Raw genomic sequence first — 22,557 nt, 5'->3', positions numbered from 1 at the left:
TTCAGTACTTGAAAAAGCTTTAACTCATTTGTAATAAGGTTATCTCTTCCAGTTTAATCAAATAATTTTAAATCATCCCAAAAAGTCCCAAAGAAGAAATTCTGTATAAAGCTAGGATATGTAGTAAACAAGGCACATTTCTGTTCAAGCTTATTTATACTGCTATTACACAGCAATGTGCATAAAAGACTGAAATCTATTTCTAATACATGAAACACAAACCAATTTAGAATTGCAATATATAACAAACCCTTCAGGAACCTTAAGACTTCATCAGTGGTGATGAACCCCCAACATCCATGTGTCAGACATAACTGTAATCTCGATTTTACAGAGAGGTGAAGCTGCATGGTGTGCTCTGTTTCAGAGCCTGGAATGCACCTGACTCCCTGGCTCATTAGAATTTACCTTCTGAGCTTTGCTTCTCCTCAATGAAATCTTCTGAAAGACTTTGACTCTAGCTCAGTTTCTTTCTTTTGGATCACTAAAACCACTTAAAGGCAAGTTACAGATATTAAATCTACAATGAAAGCTCTATTAAAGTGACCTTCAATATTACATTACAGTCAGCTTTAATAAATACTTTATAAAAACTCTTTAATGAATATATTTGATAGAGGGTTTTTTACTAAATCTTGTACCTGTTACATCACTAATTTTTTTCTCCACCATGTTGTTCTGTTTTTTTACTCTTTTAAATCATGGCCAACAATATTACAAAAATCTAAAAATGAATAGAGATCTCATGCTAAAAAGTCATCTCCTGTGCCAAGGACAGAAAACTACACTTCAATCACCTCTAAAAGGAGGTTATTTAACCTTTTCTAGAGCACTTTCAGCAATAGATATCCCATTACTTCCCTCAGATATATAACCCTGTGATTATCTGTCCTGGATAGATAATCTTTCCTGAAGCTGAGAAGTTTTCCCTGACATCAAAATCTCTTTTAATGCTCCTCAGGACTATTATTTCTTCTCCCACCTAGACAGAACAGTTTATTACATTATTCTCTGTTGCAAACCTTGTTACCACATTTGAAGCCTATTATTATGTCTCTCCATCTCTGCTAAAGACTAAACAAGTACAATTCTTTCAGTCCTTTCTCAAAGGTCATTATTGCAACTCTTCTCTAAATCCTCTCAGCTGCTCCAAATGTGTTGGAAGAGAACAGAGACACTGCATTATCTGAGGCCTTACACTGAGGCTGCAGAGCAACTTCCCTCTCACACGCAACAATCCTGTTCATAAATCCCACTGGGATCCTGGTTGTCACAGAATTGTCACGACTCCACTGTGTTCATTTTGTGATACAGCTGCTTATTTACAGAACTGTTGCCCAGCCAAGTGTTTCTCATATTTAAATTTACTATTTCTAGCCAAAGGTACTGGTTTGTGTTTCTGATTGCTGAACTGCATCCCATACAGTTCAGGTCATCGATCCAGTTTTCCAAGACTATTTCACACCAATGCTTACATTCACTCCCAGATTTGTCCTCCCCAGGCAATTAGTAAATCTGCTTTGTTCTATCACCCAGGCCACAAAACAAAAAAATAACCAGGAGTAAATTCATAAAATACAACTGCAAAAGACACACCCATGCCTTCAATCTCCAATGTTCTTAAAACATTTATTTAATAAGTAATTAAGCAGCATGGCAGAACTCCTCTGACAGTATCTATCTTTGGTGTTTCAGATTCCTTGGCTGTGGAGATAACATTCCTGACTTCACCACCACTGCACAGGCAGAGCATGTTTCAAACACAAACATACACAGGAGGCTCTGTCACTCTCCTCCCTCTTTAATTCACTTCTGTGTGGCACAGTAACCCAGTTGCATAGCTCCTCCAACTTGCAATTTGGGCTCCCTGTTTTTCCTTCCTAAACTAGAGATTCTTCAGTTCACACAAAACCCCCCTGCATCACTAGCTCTGAAAAATTCAGGTCTCATGGACATATATGTATGCTAATAAAACTAAAATATCAACAAAAAGCAGGATGTTATCATTTATGTACCAATAGGTAAACTCTTAGGAACACTCCCTTCCTCTCTGACTTTCAAATTTTCTAACTGAAGTGTTTTAAACAAAATCAGAATCATCCTTCTTAGCTAAAAAAAATCAGCTACTTCTCATGATAAGATACTATTAAAATCCCACTTCTCTGCTACTAACATATAAAGATGAACTTTTACACTTCTTACTGATACTTGGTTCAGCACATATGCACCCCCCAAAAACCCAAATATTTGTGTTTAAATACTGTATTTAAATTTAACTACTAAAAACATCTTTAAAATCTTGGACAGTCAAATTGTCTATCTTGCCCACATTCATATTTCTTTGTCCTGTGATGAGGTTCAAAAGACCAGAAAAACTGGAGAGCAGTAAACAGCAATCCAAGCCACTGCTACAAGGAGAATCAACTCTTTTCTGAAGCAACAAGAGACAAAGCAGTCAGCTGCATGCAAAGCAAAAATACTGAAATTCAGCATCAGGTAAAACTTTACCATGGGGGGAGAGATGGAGCAACACAAGGAGGAGCTCTGCCATCAGAGGGAAGGATCCCAGGGTGCTTCCAAGGGCAGGGGATTGGACTCACTGAGCTTTATGTTTGTCTGTGTTTCACTGAATTCATTATAAGCAACAAAACACTGAAGTAACTCTAAGGAACAGTTATTGTAAGTTAAGCTACTAAGCTTTTGGACAGAAGATACAACCAATTGTCTGTATAAGGGAAAGCAATTAAATGCAAACTGTTAATACTCAAATTTTGAACACAAGCCATATAAATCAACCTACAAACCCTAAGTATTTTGATTCCAAAGCTGCACTCCATAAGGGAATATTTTTAAAGGTCCTTTTGTTTGGAACACAAGTGTCCAATAAGAACACAGCATTCAATGTTCAGCTCTGCACTTCTGAAGTGTCTATAAGAGTTACTCAAACAGAAGGAAGGTTTTCAGAAAACTGCAACTACCATGGTTCTTTTACAACCACAGCAGTTTTTCAACCACAACCCATGTTTACAGTGTTCTTAAAACTGGAACAATGTACCCTTAAGTGTTAGAGTAAAATTTACCAGGAGCAAATTCTTATCAGGAGCAGCATGACTTACAGCAAAGAACACTTAATTTGGAAACTTTAAAAAAAAAGCTTCACTACATAAGTGAGAAAGTTTCTCAGTTTCTGCAACTTTACTCACGCCTACAGAATCGACAGAAATTTTCTTCTTCAAGGTTTTTAAGGACAAGGTCTACAAATATCTGTCTGGAATAATACAATTTGTTTTAATCCAACCTGAGAGAAAGGGAACGATAGGTCCTACAGTACTGCATTTCTAGAACTGTGAGTGCAATCTCTATATATGGATGCAAGTGCCAAATACTTGATGAATAAATTCTCTCTTGCAAATTTGGTTCCTTATGACCAGAGAGATCTAAATCATCAGTTCCCACACAATGCAAAGACTTTGGGAAAACCAAAACAAAGCAAACCTCAATAGATTAGTCTTAGACATCTTAAAGAGGGGTTGGGAAATGTGAAAGATAATTTAAAAGAAGAAAAAACACCCAAAACAAAACAAGAAAAAAGGCACAACTGGAAGCAGGGCAGACTGCAAAGACTTCTGTTCCAGCTTCCTCAGTACTTTTAGAAATGTTAAGAAACACATTTCTTATTTCCCTTATGGTAAAAGAGCAGAGTATAAGTCTTTCCACTTTGTATCAACCACACAACTATTATTGATCAGAAGTCAACCTAAGTACCTAAAATGATCTGGAAGAACCAGTCACAGACAAATGGACCAAAAAACCCAAGCAAGCAACCAAAAAAAACCTCAATAACTTTAATCTCCTGGAAATGCTGTGAGTGTAAAGCCTTCATTCTGTAGGAGACTAAGGACAGCATATCTCACTATGTAATCTCACTACACAAGTATGTTAGAAACACTGATAAACATCAGAGCAGTCACATGCTGCTCAGCTGTAGAACAAAAGCCCTTATTAGGACACATTCCCAAATTCTGTGAAATAAAGATCTCGTTATTTTTGCACATTAAATCCATAATAACATCAAGGCAAAGAATCCCATTTGCTATTTCTCTTTTTCCAGAAATGTTAAAAGTGATGAGACAAGACACATGATTGAGCTCCATCACTAAATACCTCAATAATGAAGCTATTTAATATAGCCTCTCACTTAGCAATCTTACACTTGGAGTATGCAAGGCAAAGGAAAAATCATTTCACTTAACAGTGGTACAACTGAGAATTGCAACAACTGCCTATGACAGACTAAACACCAGAAACAGAAATGATCAGCAGCATTTCAATGTAAGGTCATTCACTGCTGCTCCTTACTGACACACACGTTTGCACTGCATAACACTCCTCACAAAAAGCCTTTAAATTCGAGCCTGTACATTCAAAGCAGAGAATTTTTCTGTGGAATAAACCTGACAGTGCTGGAAAAAGCCTGAAAGCAAAGTTTTTTAGGTTCTTAATGACTTGCTAGAAGTCACATGTCAAACTGACTTAACTGCTAAGCCCTTCTAAGGTAATGGGAAGTTTCTTCACTTGAGTGACAATTTTCAGATGACAGGGGTTTTTTTGAACATTTTTCCCACATAGTCTTTAGAGAGATGCATTTTTCTCTGCTGCTGTTTAACACATACCATGATTTTCCCACTTGTGATTAAGCAAGTATTACTACTATTAATGCAAAAGACAGTACAGTAAGATTAAAAGATGCTTGAAAACAAACTACAACAGCACCTTGTCAACTTCTTTTCTCAGAAGTTACACTTGCTTATGTAAAGAATCAAATTTTCCTAAGCCCAAACCTACCAGTTCCTACTAATGACCAATCCTTGGAGCAGCTAGCATGGGAAGCTAGTATCCAACCACAGGTTAGAAATACACCCAAAAAGCATGTTCTTAAGAGGTTGCACAAGTCAGCATTTAATGTAAAATACAAGGTACATGCAGAGCTTCACTTAAAAGCCTCAGTAAACAATCACTATGTAGTGATTAGTACAGTATAATGACAGTACCAATGGAAACATGCAAATATATGTACAACCATGGAAGAACTACTAGTTTTTTTTAATGATAACTGGAAGCATATTTACAAAATAAAATTTGGAGCATCAAAGCCTCAAAAATATATCCTTTAAAAAAATTTAGCCTCTGTTATGTGTTAGCCTAGAACCAGATTAGTAAAATACTCCAAGACTACAAAACCTGCCAACGTTACTGGATAAAAACAAGGACAGAATACAAAACACCATAAGGAAGAAGAAGAACCATATGCTCTCCCTTAAAAGAGATCAGGATTAGGAGACAAAGGGAATATTGCTGAGCTGGGACACTTGGATATGACTGGAATAATTTTTTCTAAACACAAGAGAAAACAGAACTGCATGTTACAAGTTTGTGCTGTAACGGGACATATATCAAAGCCTCCATCTAGAGCAGACTTGGGATGTTCAAGAGCTCTCTTTCGGAGCTCTGTGTCCCTGCGGGGCAGGCACCGCTTGGGCTGCCCAGGAGAACCCGGCCGGGAGCGGGGGCACAGCCGGGGCAGGGGCTGCGGGGCAGGGACGCAGGGCAGGCCGAGCCGGCGGGGACACCGCCGGGGGCCCGGGGCCGCGGGGTGGCCGAGGAAGGGCCCGGGAGCCCCGGCTGTGAACAGGGGCCGGCAGCCAGGATCGGGCACGGCAGGGACAGCGCGGGGAGCTCGGGGACAGCCGCTGCGGGGGTGGCACGGCGGGGGAGACCCGAGGAGCTCTGTGGGACCCGCGGCTGGCGGGCCTCGGGGACGGAGCAGCGCGGGGGAAGCGGCGGGACGGGGAGAGCCCGAGCGGGGGAGGGAAGGGGGGGCGGCCGCGGGGCAGGCACGGGGTGATGTGAGGTGAGGCGGGGCAGGGCCGGGGCGGGGGGAGGAGGCGGCGGCGCGGAGCCAGTGGCGCTCCCCGGGGCGCGCGCCCCGCCCGCTCCCGAGCGCCCGTTCCGCGGCGGGAGGGGCGGCGGGTCCCGGTCCCGCCCCCGGCCCGGTACCATTACCCAGCGCGCCCAGCGCCGCCGCCATCCCGCACCCGGCCCGCTCCCGCGGGAGCCGCGCGACCTCGCGAGACTTCCCGCCTGCCTTCCTTCCCCGCCCGCCCCTGCCCCCGCCTCCCGCCCCGCGCGCACCGTGCCCGCGCGCGGCTCAGACACAACATGGCGGCCGCGGCGCCGCGCACGTGCCCCGGGGCCGCCGCGCCGGGCGCGCGCACACGTAAAGCCGGGGGGGAGGCGGGGCCGCCGCGCACGCGCAGGAGGCGCCACCGCGGGCCAGCTGATTCGAACGGGGCGCGCGAGCCGCCACCTCCTCCCCGCACGCGCTGGTCACGTGGGGGCTTCCCCCGCTCGCTCCCTCCTCCTCCTTCCCCCTCCCCGCGCGGGTTCCGAACTCGCCGCCGCCCGGGGCCCCCCCCGCCCCTTCCCCCGGGGCCGGGCCGGGCCCTCACCTGGCGCCCGTTCCTCGGCGCGGCCGGGCCGCGCAGCCCCGCTCGCTCCCTCCGTGCCGCCCGCACCAGGCGGCGGCTCCGCACAGCGCCTGCTCCCCTCAGCGCGGCGGCGGCTCCTTCCGCTTCCTTCCCCTCCCCCCCGCGCTGCGGCGGGACCCGCTCCCTGCAGCTCCCCCTGCCGGCGGAGCGCGGCGGCGGCGCGGGCCGGGAGCGCGGCGCGGCCGGGCAGGTGTCTGTCTGTCTGTGTGTGTGTCTGTCTGTCTGCCGGGGCGGCCCGAGAGACGGGGACAGCTCCGCCCGCGCGGGCGGCGGCAGCGGGACGGCGGGCGGCTCCGGGCGCCCCGGCACGGCCGCCGGCGGCGCGGGAACGCTCCAGGGCTGCCGGGACGGGGAGCGCGGCTCGGGGGCAGCGCTGGCTCGCTGGAGCTGATCCTGCCCCCAGTGCAAGCTTCGTGCCCCCAAAGCGGGGCTGCTCGGTTCGCAGCTCCGAAATAATTTCCACCACGGTGTCCCGACTGAGCTCAAGCTGTGCCGCAAGAACCGGCTCCGTGGGGTACTCCAGCCCTCTGGGTTATGACTAAATATTAATCGATTGTGCTTTCAAATTTCTTCCTGTAGTGCTGCTTGGTTCTCAGCCCACCGGTGTGCGATCACCAAGAGTTACTACTGCCTACCGCCCACAGCCTGCTCTAATACATCATTTACCTGTACTCCTACAGAGACAACAAAACTACTGTCTCTGACTATTCTTGAACTTCTCATTGCTTTTTTCCTGAAACACCACAGTTAAAATGCATTTGGAAGAGTTTTGTGTAGACAAGAAACACAGACTCCCGTTTTCTGTTAAATGCTAATTAAATTAAAAAAAAACTTTCTCTTAATAATTAACATTTCTAGATTGCTGGAGAATCCTTAGGTAAAACAGTTGTCTGTAACAGTTAAGTATTGCAGAATATTTTCAGTTGCTTTTAAAGGTAGCTAGTGACTGTATTCAAATGATAGATACTTTTGTAAAGAAAGCACATTTAATAAAATCCTACTTATCCAAATTGCAAGTCTAGCCATACAGACATTCCTTCTGCAGAGTCTGCAGAAAAACCTCAGCAGCTTTTTCCAGCCTCCCAAGCAGTTCTCACTTTCCCCTACATCTTGCTGACTTGGAAGTCTTCTGTGATCAAATTCAAACCAACAGAAATCCCACAAGAGAGAGAGGGAATTTTCTCTCGATTCTGTGCTGCTCTCGCAGCCCTGCTGTGCATGTGCCCGAGCAGGAGCACCTGTGTGCACCAAAGCGCTCTGCCTCGCAATCCATTTAGAAATATGCTCACTTAGCTGAACAGCTGCAATGGCTGAGGATATTATTGCATTGCAGACAAGCCTTAGTGCTTCCACAGGAGAACTGAGGCTTCTGCTCAGCTGCTTCTCAGTAAAATCGATTGGGTGTTTTGATGGTGGGGTTTTTTTCAGATTCCCGTGGCCCTGCAAAGACGCAGTTGAGCAGCAGACCTGACGGACTCCAGGGGCTGCTGACACGGGAGGCAGCACTTCCCCCGTCCCTGCCCCACAGTCCTTCCTCCTGCCCACTCTGCTGCTCATCTACACACACGCTAAACCAGCTGGAATTCCTAAACCACCAAGAATCTGTTCCTGTTTCTGGTGTGTTCGTCTTCATCTAGAAATTAAACTGCACACCACAGGGGTGACAAGAGCCGGCATGAGAGATGGGGGAGGGAGTGCTGCCAGTAGAGGCAAGGAACCAGGCAATCCTCCTTTGGCACCAGTAGCTTTCTGGCAATAGGATTAAACCAGTCCGACTATCCTGTAACCACACCCTACACCAGGATTAGCCTTCAATTCACACTTAAATATTGGGTCTGCCATCTTGCCTAAGAAGCAGGGATGCCTAGTGCTGGAAGGTTAACAAAGACCTGCTAACCTGCTAATGGTGTGATGTTTGAGGTCATGGTTCCTGCTAATGAAAGGGATACTCCTCAGGCTCTTGCCCCACCTCTGCACCCTCCCTGCTTTTCCCTGGATTTAATCCAGCCATTGTGTACCTACTGTGTAGTTTGGCTCTGTTAATCTTCCAGAGGAAAATTAACAATATGCAAAGAAGAGAAAGCAGCCCATGTGTAGAAATGCCTGAGATCTGGTTCACTAACACCTCCACCCAAAAGAATTTACATTAAAACCTGGAGAAACCTGCTTTGTTTGAAGCTGCCTCAGGCTCTACATCTACTGGGATCTCCCCACAGTTCAAAATCTTTTTCGCCCGCTCGTGCTACCCTGCAGCCCCTTCCCTTCAGTATCCTACAGCAGCTCTGAAATAATTCCTAAGTGTAAAGGAATATACTCCTGCCTAGCAGCATCACACTGCTTTCTCCAACACATTTTCACTTCCAGTTGGTGTCCCTTGTTCCTCATATACTCTACCCAAACTATGTCACCTCTCCAGTTCTTGTGGCTGCAGCTTCCTCTGTGCTACAGCACCTATCTTGTACCAGTAACTGGTACTGCATTTATTATGGGCAGCCTTACGTATTACTCATTTATAAGGCAATAACAAATTCTCAGGCTTCATCGATGTTGGTAGTGGGAAAAAAATCCCAAACCACAAAACCCAAAGCACAACAAAGCCACCCCCTATTCTGATCAGGGGATAATTGTGTTAATGACAACTTTTCATCAAGTTACAATGGGACAAGCTATAAATTAATGGATCAGACCCCTCCCAAAGAAGCATTTTCTACAAGAGCAGAAGCTTTATATCCCTCCATGTTTGTGGGATGCCTCAGCTCACGTTTGTGCATGGAGAGTTGCCAACATTACAAGTTCCAGCTTTGATGAAGCTGTGACACAGCTCCTGCTTTCAGCAGCAACATCACTGTTCCCACCCATCTCAATCCCTGAAATTGCTTAATTGCTTCTCCTATTATTAGAGCAAATCATATGTGATTTCTTTTTCCTGATAAAAGATTAATGAAACCCACTCGTTGGAACTCAGCACAATTGAGAAGCTGAGCCTAAGGACATCTAGGTTAGTTCTGACAGCTGCTCTGCTCTTTCCCCCGTGCCCTCCAAAGAGCATTAACAAGCTATTACTGGTTCCTGCCCCAGCTCTGCTCCAACGGGGCTTATGTCCTTGGCTACAGCTCTGCAGCTACACTGGCTCTTCAAGAGGGCACACAGGACAAGGGAGATTATGGCTCAGTTCAGCTCCAGAGGCTTATTTCATCTGACTCAAGCCTTGGACAGGGAGAATTTTCCTAAAGCCAGATTAGGTTCTGTTGGGTCAACTTCCATGGCCCAAACCTAATAAAGCGTCCTGGACTGGATGAGGGCTGGCTCAGCACAACACTTAGACACCTCTCCATTAATTACTTCATCACCTCAATAATTTTGTCTGGAGGTACATTAGGGGTGGCACTTTGGAGAAAGAGAAGAAAAAGTACTTGCATTCTTGTAGATAGTTACAGAAGATAAAGTTATTGAAGGATAGTTTTTGATGAGACAAAAGGAAACAAAAAAAAATTAGCAGAGTTTAAACAATTTTCTGCTTGAATACATGACACATCCTTACACAATCATGTAATATTGTTATAGGTCCTCTGTTTTGCTCAGTTCTGCCTGCTCTGTTCTCTGGAGACCTCCACATTCTGATTTTTTTTCCCCATTAAAGCTGCCATATATAAAGAATAAATATGAGAAAGGCTAGATTGCCCTCAGTGAAATGTTTCCACTGGTTCTACCCGAAGCAAAATCCTTTAGAGAAACAATTCTGGTTTGTGTCTGACCTTTAAGAACTATTCTGCCTGAAGACATACTCCACTGATGCATTTAAGTGTGGAATGCCTGCGTTTTATGCCTTTTTTTGGGGGGTAGGAACAAGGTAGGGGGAAATAAAATTTCAGCTCCTAGTTAAAGAGAACTATCTCCAGTCACTGATAAAGGGTAAGTACATTACACAATTCAGGAGTCTTGCAACCCACACAGATTATTGCAGATTTTACTTTAGTTACTGAAATTAGTCATATTCCATGTTGAAAAAGCAAGTTACCAATCACAGAAGTTAACTGAATTTTGGAAGTTATTATTCACATTTTCTGTCTGTATATTTAAAGTAGAGACAATCTAATTCAAATTGGTCTGAGAAGCTGCAGTGAAGTAATCCAATACTTGTTTTTAATAACTGAATTCATTAGACTATATTGAGTACTATGCATAAATACCCCTCACATATGAGGTATTCCCATTTAAATGGCTTTTTCTAATTTCAGTAGAGGCTTCAATGTCAGGTCGATATGAAATGACAGCAAGATTGTAGTGCATTATTAAAAAAACCTTCTAGATTGCAACCCAATAAACATAAAAGCTGCACACCAAAAAGAAGATCTTTGTTTTTCAGAATGTATTATTCTTCTTAGTTTTTACTACTCAAGAGTGGGTTTTTATATTTCAAAATAGAAATATTGCTACCTTTTTCAACCAACTGTATCTTTTTTAATTTGCTTCACTGCAGTTTCTTCGAGCATGTTATTATTGTAGTGTCTGAAATGTGACTCGGGCTTCAAGAAAACAACAATCCAGAGAGTCCCATGTTCTGGGCCATTTTACTTGCGTGAATCAGGGAAGTTTTGACTAAACAGGATGAGAGGGTGAGCTGGACCTGCACAGACACAGTGGTTTTGCCTGAAGCCCACATCACCTCCATGTACCTCCCTGGAGCATCCCCATCAACACAGACTCGGAGTGAGTTTTGTCAGGGAGTTTTAGTCCTTACAGATGTTATCAACTCCTGTCCAAACAATCCCTTTTATCTTTCCTCTCTCCTACAGGAACATCCCTTTGTTACATGTTTGGGAGCACTCTCAGGTAATAGTGGCTCTGCATTAATGTTTTGAATTATGCATAACCTACATGAAGGTGCATCAGGTCACAGAAGATGCCTGTTACTATTTTGGCTACCTTAATATTCCTTCAGGTCTTACAACACAATAAAGGGCTCTGTTGTTGCTCTAAACAGTATGTAGAATGTTCAATGTCAGAAAAACATTAAATTAGCAGTTTTCAAGTAAGACAGAAGTGTCTAAATAAAATAAATAAATAAATAGACCTGGCACACTTTCTGCCTAGCCTTTAGGCCCCTTTCCTCCAAACAGAAAAGCTTTTCAGTGACAAGCTTGTGAATTGGGCCCTCGCATACAGGATGTGAAAGATTTAAATAAAATTTCAAACAAATTGCCATCACATAGGAGTGAACCCCAGCACCACTGACAGTTTAAGAAGAGATTCCTGTTCAGGGCTCAAATCCAGAATGACAGCAGACCCTTTTCAGATTTAACTTAAAGGCAGAGCAGAAGCACAGAGACTCCCTCTATCACCTGAGCCTTTTCCAACACCTACAGAAAGAGCTTAGCAAGACCAGTCTCTGCGCTTGAGTGTGCTAAGGTAAGGTCACAGAGGAAGCTCAGATTCCTACTAATCAAGTTCAAAAGACAGATTATCTCCACTACCCTGCTTGGTTGGACAGCAAATTAATTATACTACAAGCAAACGAGTTAAAAGAGAGCATATTTCCCTTACTAAAAATTCATTCAGAAGACAGGGCACTCAAGAGTTCATGGCTAATACATGTTTTATTTCTTGCCTCTACAGTTAAATTGTAAGCCTTGGTAGTACATGAAACACTAAATTGAAAATACTGTCTAAGTGAATTAGTAGCTGCCAGTTCATTAGCACTTTGGCATGCATGAGTGCATTTCTTTTGTAATAAATGAAAATCTCAGAGAAACCTTACTTCTGGTGCTGAAGAGACACAGTGTGCAGTGGTGGAAACAAACATGCATTCACAGTGTGAGCAAGTGCTGCATGTTCATTTGGGTTTGGCATTTTAACAGACACCCAGGGGAGGTGGGGAAAAAAAAGCAGTGTATCCCCATGGTAACCAGGACATCTTTTTTTATAAGGTTTAACATGTTTAGCATGTTTAACATTAAACACACCAGACAGAAAAAAATTAGTCACCTAGAAAAATATTCATTTCTGAGCAAAACTATTAATGAACAATAAACATGAAAAGCTCTTGGCTGTATCCTGTGAGATATGAAACAAAAATTCTTATTTTTCATTTCTGGCAGCTGACAATTTATTCTAAGCTTTTTTCCTACACCTATGAATCAAATGCCTCCTCTCTTCTGCCCTCTTTGTTCTTCTCAAAAAAGTACTTTTAGATTTACTTTCTCATGTGCTAAGTTATTCCAAAACCAGATCTTACGATTTTTTTTTATGTATAACAAATTGTTTGTGATCTCCAAGTGAGGAAGGAGGAACCTATCTGGAAATGAAATCTTCTCAACTTGATTTGTGTTATGAAAATATTTTGTGGAAGATGACTCCTTTACTTTTGTACCTCCCATGCTCCCAATGACTAGGAAGAAATGTGCTTTAAGATTCACTACCATTGCATAAAGGCATCTCAAAACTGCATAACAAACCAGTGTATTCCTATTATGCCAGCTTTACTTTTTTACTGATGGTTCATTTTATACTTGTATATAAATCAGCCAGTCAAGTGTCAGCTGTATTTTTACATGTCCATTCAACAATCAGAAGTTGAAGTTTTAACTAATCAACTCAATCTTGAACAAGTCAGAACAGAGAATGAATTTACTTGCTTATTCATCTTATTAACATCCTATTTCAGTGATCAAGTTCTTACTGCATTTTTTAAAGCCCACACACACACCCATGTGCAGCCTATGTGGAAACTTGCCATCGAGTGGCTTTGCATGTTGTACCTCTATCAGTCCAGGTGCAGAAAACCTACTGGACATTTCAGTGATGTGTTTCTCACAAATGGACTTTCTTTTTCTAGCTGCATGCCTGAGCTGACACACAGAAGAGAGAAAAGTTCTGAGATAGAAGAAATAATTCCAACTTTCTGCAAAAACCACGACTCTGCCATTGTAAGCAAAAGTGTAACATGAGATGCAGAAGCATATTTTATCTTGCTGTGGCAGTGTTCACTGGTTTCTATGGAGAAGCAGACTTGTCACCTTGTTGAATGGCTTAAAGCTAGCCTGAAGCTTACCCTAAGACAAGACATATGTTTTAAACAGAGATATATATGTAATATTTATATACTAGAACATATTCAAGAAAACAAGTTACAGCTTTCATTGTTAGTGAGAATAGCACTTCTAAAATTTTACTGAACAAGGCTATTTTCTAATCTCCTAAGATTCTGAAGGCTAATATAAACCAAGTTTGTTTGTAACTGGATTAATTTCTGTGAATTAACACTAAAAGTGGTTTGTCTTTCTCTGTCACACTTCAGAAACCCAGAAGTCTCATTTTGCTTCCTGCTATTAACTGTCAGCTCTGGATGGCTTAAGTATAGAGGGAAGCCAGAAAAGCCATCTGTTAGGAAGAATGAGAAAGCCTAGTTGTTTTACTCATTTCCTGGGCAAAATGAAGACTGAAAGGTTTTCAGTGAGAAAACTGCTTAGACTGCACTAAGCCAGATGTATATAGGGAATTCAAAAGGAATAAACGAAATAGAATTTTCTTAGTTCAGTATAATACAGTAAAACAGTTGTATGGCAGATATGAAGAAAGCACTTGGTCCCTTTTAAGCAGATAATATCTAAGTTTTTCAATAAAATTTACAAATCCCAGGCTTGCTTTTCTAAAGGAACTTATGAGTAATGGGGTACTAAAAAAAAAAAAAAAGTCAAATGTTAGCAGTATCATCAAAAATAAATGCCTTCTGCTTTAGGAAAAGTAGGATGTATAGTGCTGGAAAAACTCAGTCACTATGTAAGTTCTGAATCTGAGAAGAATTCTTAAATAATGCATTAGCATAGCATATCAAATTACATTAGATTTCATAAGAAAAATTCAGGACTATTGAACTGTGGGCATATTGAACTTTTGCTTCACAAATGAAAACCTCTTCATCCACATTATAATATAGCCAAACACATTTCTAACATTTTATGCTTTTTTATCTTCTCTTGAAACAAGCCATTACTGATGGGAGGGCTGACATCCACTACAGCAGTGAACTGAGTGTAAACCAAGCAACCCTTACCAAATGTAGCTACTCGAGGTCACTATTCCAGCACAAACCCCAAAAGAATGACTGTAGTGACTCTAGTTCAATTAAGATACTGGAGAAGTAGATGTTGTGCATTTTTATACACGTTTATATACATACACATAACTTTTATATATGTATATATAATATAATTATATTAATAGACCTAAGTATATGTGTATCCCTGTACACAGGACCAGCTTGGATGATCCCTGCAGAAACAAAACACCTTTCTGGACTCCTCAGTTTAATCATCCAGCAGCCAGACAACGTAGCTCTCACCTTTGAAACACATTACAAAACTGCCTTACTTTACTACTGAGTAATTCAGCTCTTCTGCTATTCTTTTTCCCTCCAATTACACTGTTCAGCCACATCACACAGTATCTGAAGCAGTCTCCTCAATGTTAGGTTTTCAGATGAACAATTAGTTATATTGCTTGCAATAAACCTTCAGAAATTCAGAGAAATCAAGCTTTGAGCTGCTAAGTCGCTGACACCCACCACAGTTTTCCCCAGAAGAGAGGATTCAAGTTACCACACTGAACTGCAGGCTTTTAACAGCTCATATCTAGATTTCCAGGCCTAAAACAAGGAGTCCACTGGATTTTTCTCTTCTTGAAGTGACACTTTCTCTGGCACACAAACACATTGCTGTGTTTCCTCAACTTGAAACAAATGAACAAAGAATCCAAATAGTCTGGTGAAAGGCTTATGGAAAAAAAATAATTTCCACAGACTCTTCCTGAGATGCATTCTTTCTTTGCTATGAATCATGACAGTAGGCTTTTCCCAGTAAAGGCCTCTCCTTTACCTATTCTCTGAATTATGGCCTTCCCTCCAGCGTACACAGACCATCCATCTGGAGTTCTCCCACACTGCCTTCCTTGAAAAGACTACTTCCATTTCTGTGACATAATACCCCTTGCAGAGCTCTCAAAGGGCTGAAAGCAAGAGAGTCTTCCCTTTGGAACTGTCCTAAAACACATCTATTTATCTCTGCAAACACAGGGGTTTGGTTTTTTCTGAGTATGACAGAGTTCCAGTGGGGAGATGCCTTTTTCCACAGTAACAAAGGCATTTCACAAACTCTGCTGCTGTAAAAAGTCTCCTTACTGATCTGTATGCATCACAGATTATGTCTGACTATGGTCAGACACTCAGAAGCAAAGACCAACTAGAAGACTCCCAGATTCCTGAAATCAGCTTCCTAAACCCAGCACATGTCCCTGCTGCTAAAACTGAGGCAAATATCTCTGCTTATCTCAGAAAAAAACTGTTCAGTATTAACCAGCAATTATTTACACATTGGAAGTCTTGCATTTTCAGCATTCTTTTAAGGGAGAAAACGACTTCTTTTTCAACACTGAGTCTTGTTGCTTTTCCCTTAAATAATCTCAACTTGTATTTATCATCATATAGCATTCAAAACTGGGAACAGTACAGATGAGATCTCAAACCAAGCACAGCGCCAAGTAGAGCAGAATAATTACCTCCTGTGCCTCACATCTGATGCTTTTGTTACTATTACCCAGAACAGGTTTTGTTTTGGTATCACTGGGTCTTAAGTCTTAGTCTGATCTGCTGTAATGTTCAGAATACTCAGCACAGAACTGCTTCATTCCCTGACAAGCTGATGCCCCTAACACTCAATCCATTTTTCCCTAACAAATTTTACAAAGCCAGTCTGTTCTACCATGCACTATTAATGAAAACACTGAATAAATTTGTGAACTTGATCACTGTACTGTGCTTTAACCAGAGAAATAGTTCCCGAGTTTCCAATTTAGAACGTTGTGTAGGTAAAATTCTTCTATTCATTGGTCTTTATCTTTAGTATGTTAAAGAACCTTAAATCAAAGAATTTAGCAAAAAAAAAAAAATAAACAAAAAAGGAAAAAAAATACTTGAAATCAGACAGTAGCTCACAGGCCAACATCAGCAAGTTATTAATGTCTTGTCCATAAGCAAGTTAACTTTACCTTAATCAGTAACACAAGTCAGCAGTAAGCACTTGATGCTTTACAGGAGTAATGTGATATTAGCTTCAAGTTGCTTTATCTACTAACATCAAATCACATTTACAAATACTTACTGTTAGAGGATATTCTCTCTAGGGCTGTGATGGATGGCTTTTGAACTAGAATAGCATGAAGTCCTACAAACCAGTATGTTTTTAAAGTACATATAGAATTATTCAGAGGAATGTTACGTCAGCATTTTCTTACTTTGGAACTACAATTGTCAACATCATTGTCTAAACTTGGTCAAAAAATATAATTGTATGGGTGTGAGAGCAGTACCACAGCATTACTTCAAAGGATTTTGTATTTATATAATAAATGAAAAACATCTAGGAAAGCTCCCCCCGCCTATTCCACAGTTAATTTTGGTTTTTTTATTGATCCAGTCTTGAATAATGCTGCTTATTTGGTAACAATATCAGGCAAAAACATGAGCAAGTGTCATTCTGCATTCCAATATGAATCATTCAATAAAGTTTTGCAATATATACATTTTATCCAGCTCCTGACATTAAAGGTCATCATGCCAATGAAAATTCTTAACAATACAATAAAGTCCTTCAAATATAAATGCTTACGAATGTAATTCAAGAGACCAGACAATTTAATTTTCTGAAATTTATATCACTCATATCCATAATAATTTTACATTTCACACTTCATGCTCTCAAATGTTACCCTAGAGAAGACTAAATCTTTTTGCCACATATACTATTAAAGACACCAGCCAGGTTTATAGAGTTACAGAAGACTATAATAAGATGTAAAATTTAGTAGTAATAAGTTATGACATTTGCTGACTAAACCATTACTCAGTCTACCCTAATGTTTGAGCCACTCAAATACAAGAAGTATTTGGATGTTATATACTACCCATTTCATATACTTACAGTGCAAAGTAAAAGACAATTTTTTCCTGAGCATTTAGGAAATGAAAATCCTTTTTCTTTATGTTTGATTTCAGTCCATTTAAAATATACTCCTCACATACCTAGGCTTGTCAAGACTGTACAATTAAGACAGGCAAAAGTTTGTAGATATCAGAAGCCCAATCAGGAATCAGAAGGGTTACTGAACATCTCTAAAATTTGTCCCTGTTTTTCAAGTCTAAGGATATAATAGGATTTTGAGTCTTAGCAAAAAATTCAGAAACTACATTTTTCCCATGGACCAAACATTCCAAAATGTACAAACCACATGCCTTCCAAAACAGAGAAACAGTCGCTATTTAAACAAATTGCAATACATATTTCAACTTACTATTCTGTAGTTAATGTAATGCCCAGTGAGCTGTGCCTCCAACAGACATAAGAGAATAAAACTTTTAGGAATGTGTTTTGGGCATTTTGTAAGGAAGCTGGATTCCTTACAAGTTCATCTTTTCCTCAATAGCTACAGACCATGAGTTTCTAATTCAATCTTCTCTTCTGTTTGCAATATATCAGGTTCTACTGGAGGAACAGGTGGTCTGAGTATAATCTCTGGACCTCCACCATATATTGACTGAAGAAAATTCCATGTTTCTTCTGATATTTGTCCAGAATCTGCACCTGAAAAAAATTTAAGATTTAATTACTATTTAGAATAATTCTTTAATGATTTAAATCCAGAACAGATACAAAATAGAAAAAAAATCCAGATTAAAATTTAAAACTGTAAGCATTCAAATCCAAATTTAACACCATAAACTTTATTTTTGCTTTATCTTGCACCAGCTGCCAAAACCAATTACCTATTTTGTGTTAGTTTTGTACTTCTTGATTCTTACAACTATCTGCTCTAAATTATGCAGTAATTGCAGAAAACACATGAAAATTCTATGATAAATATCTTATCTAATATCCACCAGTCAAGCTCACAGCCAGTAAATCTTGGGACTCAGGAAACAATGACTCATATTATTATAATGACATCAATCACATCAATTACACAGTAAAGTTCAAGGACTCAAGATTCTTGCTTCATCACAGAAATTAATACTGATAGTAAAGAATAAAAGTATGAGAAGCACAGTGAAATTCTCAGAGACAAAGGACTATTATCAGGATAATAAGAGCTCCAGCAATGCTCCTGTAGCACTGATGGGTCACAGCCTGATTTCATTCACTGGTTAAAGTCTGTGCTTATGAGTCCATGCTCTGGCTAGAAGTCTCTCCTGTCTCAAGCATTGCTGATTGTCCACAACTTTTTCCAGTGGCAAAGACAAGATGCATCAGCACACCTCCCCTCTGGGTTTCAATACAAGGATCTGTCACTGAGTGATTTCCTCACATTAACCCACAGAGAGGTCACATTTCTGCTCTACCAGAATAAGCCTTCTCTTCTTATAACAAATCAAAACCCTACTTGACAGCAAGTTTCCCCTGACAGCCTTATAAGACATTATTAATTTGTCCTGTTAAGCTTGTTTCAGCACCCTCATACTTTAAAAAAAGGAAGTCAGCCCTACAAACTTCTCCTCCTACCTCCTGTACTTCTCTGTCCTCATCACCTGCTGCAGTGGTGCTTTGTAAGGGTACAAAGAGCTGCATGTCTGTTTAGCTACACAAACTCAGCTATGCAAAGCTTCCTCTGGAAGTCACCATGCAGATCCCATGCCAGTTCTAATGATGTTATGCCTCATTTCTACTCTTTTACCTTCAGGCTCTCAAGGAACAACTCCACCTCTGCAGGCACAGGAGTAGATCTTCACTCACTCACCCAGACTGCAGCCAGTCAGGTTAAACTGAACAGGCACAGTGAACTCAGGCACTGAATCACAGAAATGTGTAGTACTGGACCCTATTTAGGGACATACCCACCTCTTACAAGTTATCAGAAAGATTTCATACATCCTATTCCTCTTTATTTCTACCCAAGCTCTAATTTGTACCAATGTAGCTGAAAGTAAAGCAACAACTGGCCAATTTGCTTCAATTTTAATTACATTTCAAATTCACTAAATTAATTAAATAATTAAAATGCACTAAAAAACTCATGAGTCCCAAAACTCATTGTTTTTAAAATAAGCTTTTGACATTCTATAGTTGGTGAGGTTTATGGTAGGTTTATTGGTATATCTAGTGTATGCTGAGGCATTAAGCAAAATTGGGAAAAAATCCAGTTAAATAAATGTTAATCTTATTGATGCAGATTCTTCTTTTAGGCTGAGCTGCAATAAATTTAAAGCTTCCTAGAAAGTCTAAAGACTTCCTAAAGCAGGTCATATAAGAATGTTTTCCTCTGTAGCTATGAATTCCAAATAAATGACATTGAGCATTTAAATCTGAAGATTAATGAAGAAATCTGTATATCTGCAAAAACTTCACTAACATGCAATGTACAGTATGAAATGACTTCCAGAAAAATGAGCAACAGACTTTATGTACAGTGGTTTTTCTCTCTCTGTGAGATGTTCTTCTATTCAAGTTAGGTTTCAAGATTCAAATAACTATGTACAGATATAGAACAGTCTCCCAATTTTGTTAAGAAAACCCCCATCAAACCAAGTGATGCAAAGCCAAAGCACACTTTCTCCATTTTCAAGTTACTCCTGAAACACCTCCTACACTCTCAACTGCACTTGGATTAGTCTACTGCATATAGTAATTCTTCATTTTAAGAATAAAATGACTACCCAAAAATGGGCACAACACAGATTAATTAGAAACTGCCATTCATTTTATTGTAACAATAAATAAATTTTAAAAAATCATAAATTTCCCAAACTTCCAGCAAATGCATAAGGCTGCAGCAATATTGGACACCTACCTTGTTTCAGCACAGCATTGCCACATTTTGTTACTGCAATTTTAGCATTATCAATGGGGCCAGGAGGATCTAGTGCAATAGAAAAATTATTAAAATTGGGAGAGCTGAAAACAAACAGCAGGTTGGAGGTTCTATTTGCAAAGGAAAGGAAAAACAGATCATTTGTTTACTGCTTGTTCTTCTACAGTTTAACAGTACATTCTAAGTTGTTAAAAGCTAATCACATTTTAATTAAGAGCAAGTTTTCCAAAGCATTCCTGATTACAGTTAAGTCTTCAAGCAACATAAAACACAAATTAATCCTAATTCTTACCCTTACCAAAGGTGTCCCAGAGCAGACTCTGATAAGATTGTAGAACAATTTATCAGTCTCCATTTTAAAACTTTAGAGGCATCTGAAGTCAGCTAAACTGACATCAGTACAGTTGTTACTGAGCTATCTGAGTTTACATTTGACAAGGTCACCTTTCCTCCAGAAGCTGCAGCATCATCCATCAGTTTGCACAACAAAATCCATTCCCTCCTGTACTTAGAGCCAATTTTCCTGCTGCCACTAAAAGCAAACATCCTGCAAACAAGCAACATTCCTCCCAACACCATCCCCTTATCCCATTGCTGTAAATTATTTTCCTATGTTCTGTAACCTGGATGCTATAAAACCTGTGTCTTAGATGTTTAGGAGCTTTCTTTGCCTTTGCTATCTGTCCTTCCTACAGTTTTCTACCAAAGCAGGGACAAACAACAATACAACAGAAGATTACCTAGATTTTGAAATGGGGGACAACTTACCACTGTCTTTACCCTTTACAAAGCCTTCCCATTCTCTGAACCAGTGCATGCTGATGCAGTAAAATGTTGATGGAGATTCTTCTTCTTGGAATGCTCTATTAAGCTACAGGGAGAAAAAAAAAATCTGGTTTTCTGCCCTTTCATTTCTTTAAACTACTGAATTCTTTGAACTGTGCTAACACCATACCATTACACTGTAACAGAACATTTTAAAGAATCACTGACCATAAAAAAAGTAAACACCTAGTGAACAGGTGAGATGAGATTCTGAAGCAGTGGTGGTAGCCTTCATACTAAAAGCTGATTTACTGTTTTGTTGAGAAATTACTTTTATTTCCTAAAAGCAGCAACAAGTTCTTCTTAAGCACAAGTGCTTACTCATCAAACACTAATAGATAATTACTGTGAAGGCTGAACTTTCAAGTCGCAAAAAAGCAGAGATTTTATTTTTGTAAAATGAAAGTGGTTTGAAAATTTTCTTCCATAATTTTATGGAAAGTTCTTTGTGTGATGAACTGTATATTCATCTGTGTTTCTTTTTCCTCAAGTATTCTGAGCAGATGGCACTACAATTCCAAGCAAGGCACAGTGAACTAACACACTGGGACTTTCCATGACTTACAGATCTTTTTACATCATTATGAAGAAACAAGCAAAAAGTCACTTAAACCTTCAAACCATTATCTTTTTAGCTCTGTAATAACACAGCTACACTTCCCCTTTGAAGTCATAAACCTAAAGCATCAACACAACTTCTTGAGGTTTCATAAAGAGTAAGTGTTGCAATCATTCCCTAAAGCCATCTTTATAGAGAACAATAGAATTTTCTGTGTACTAACCAGTAACAATACTTGCACAACAGTGCACATATAATCACTGCTTTTACTGGGAAGACACTGACTGCTAAAGCAAATGGGGTTGACTCAATGTCATGAATAATAATTTCTATCCCATGATAATCCAGAGTAATGAAAATTCCTAAAAATTTTAGAAAAACATGGAAAATATGACAATCTCTGAAGTGTGATTAAAGGACAAACAGAACTGAAAAAACAGGGTCAGTTCCATTTTTCTTCCTTTCATGAGATAGCAGAAATGGAACTCCAGTATCTCTGCACTTATTTTCACTGAAAACTTCAAAACACATTTTGGTTTAGGAACATCAAAATCATTACCTCTAGTTATTTTACTATTCAGACTCAAGCACACAATCCTCTAACCAAGGAAAATATAGTAGCTCCTTGATATTAATTTTACAGATCCATTACAATACCAACATATTTACTTCACTCTGAATCACTTACGTTTGTTTATATTTCTAATGCCTTTTCTTTAAAATTAGAACTAATGATTTCCATTACATTTTTCTTGGCACAGTATTATTACA

General features: G+C 40.4%; 2 protein-coding genes across 7 annotated transcripts in view; both read right to left on the bottom strand.

Moving 5' to 3' along the window:
- The window catches only part of ZZZ3 (zinc finger ZZ-type containing 3), a 55,361-nt gene extending 48,745 nt beyond the window's left edge, over positions 1-6,616 (bottom strand). For 2 of the 3 annotated variants that reach the window (XM_064720071.1, XM_064720074.1), the window contains exon 1: positions 6,510-6,616. The gene's annotated coding sequence lies outside the window, so the exon portion shown is untranslated. Of the gene's footprint in view, positions 1-6,063; positions 6,110-6,509 lie in introns of those variants that run through there. The other variant, XM_064720072.1, reaches the window with a different exon arrangement.
- Positions 6,617-16,982: 10,366 nt separating this feature from the next.
- USP33 (ubiquitin specific peptidase 33) overlaps positions 16,983-22,557 on the bottom strand; it is a 35,437-nt gene continuing 29,862 nt past the window's right edge. For all 4 annotated transcript variants that reach the window (XM_064719412.1, XM_064719413.1, XM_064719414.1 and 1 more), the window contains 3 exons: positions 21,171-21,273; positions 20,382-20,450; positions 16,983-18,181 (listed from right to left, as the gene is read on the bottom strand). In XM_064719412.1, coding sequence (XP_064575482.1) covers positions 18,024-18,181; positions 20,382-20,450; positions 21,171-21,273 — 330 coding nt within the window. In that variant the 3' untranslated portion in view covers positions 16,983-18,023. The remainder of the gene's footprint in view (positions 18,182-20,381; positions 20,451-21,170; positions 21,274-22,557) is intronic.

This window comes from Zonotrichia leucophrys, chromosome 8 (assembly GCF_028769735.1).
Source record: "Zonotrichia leucophrys gambelii isolate GWCS_2022_RI chromosome 8, RI_Zleu_2.0, whole genome shotgun sequence".
In the NCBI taxonomy this organism is placed as follows: Eukaryota; Metazoa; Chordata; class Aves; order Passeriformes; family Passerellidae; genus Zonotrichia; species Zonotrichia leucophrys.
Note: the sequence above shows the minus strand (reverse complement) of the source record. Positions and strands in the feature narration are given on the sequence as shown.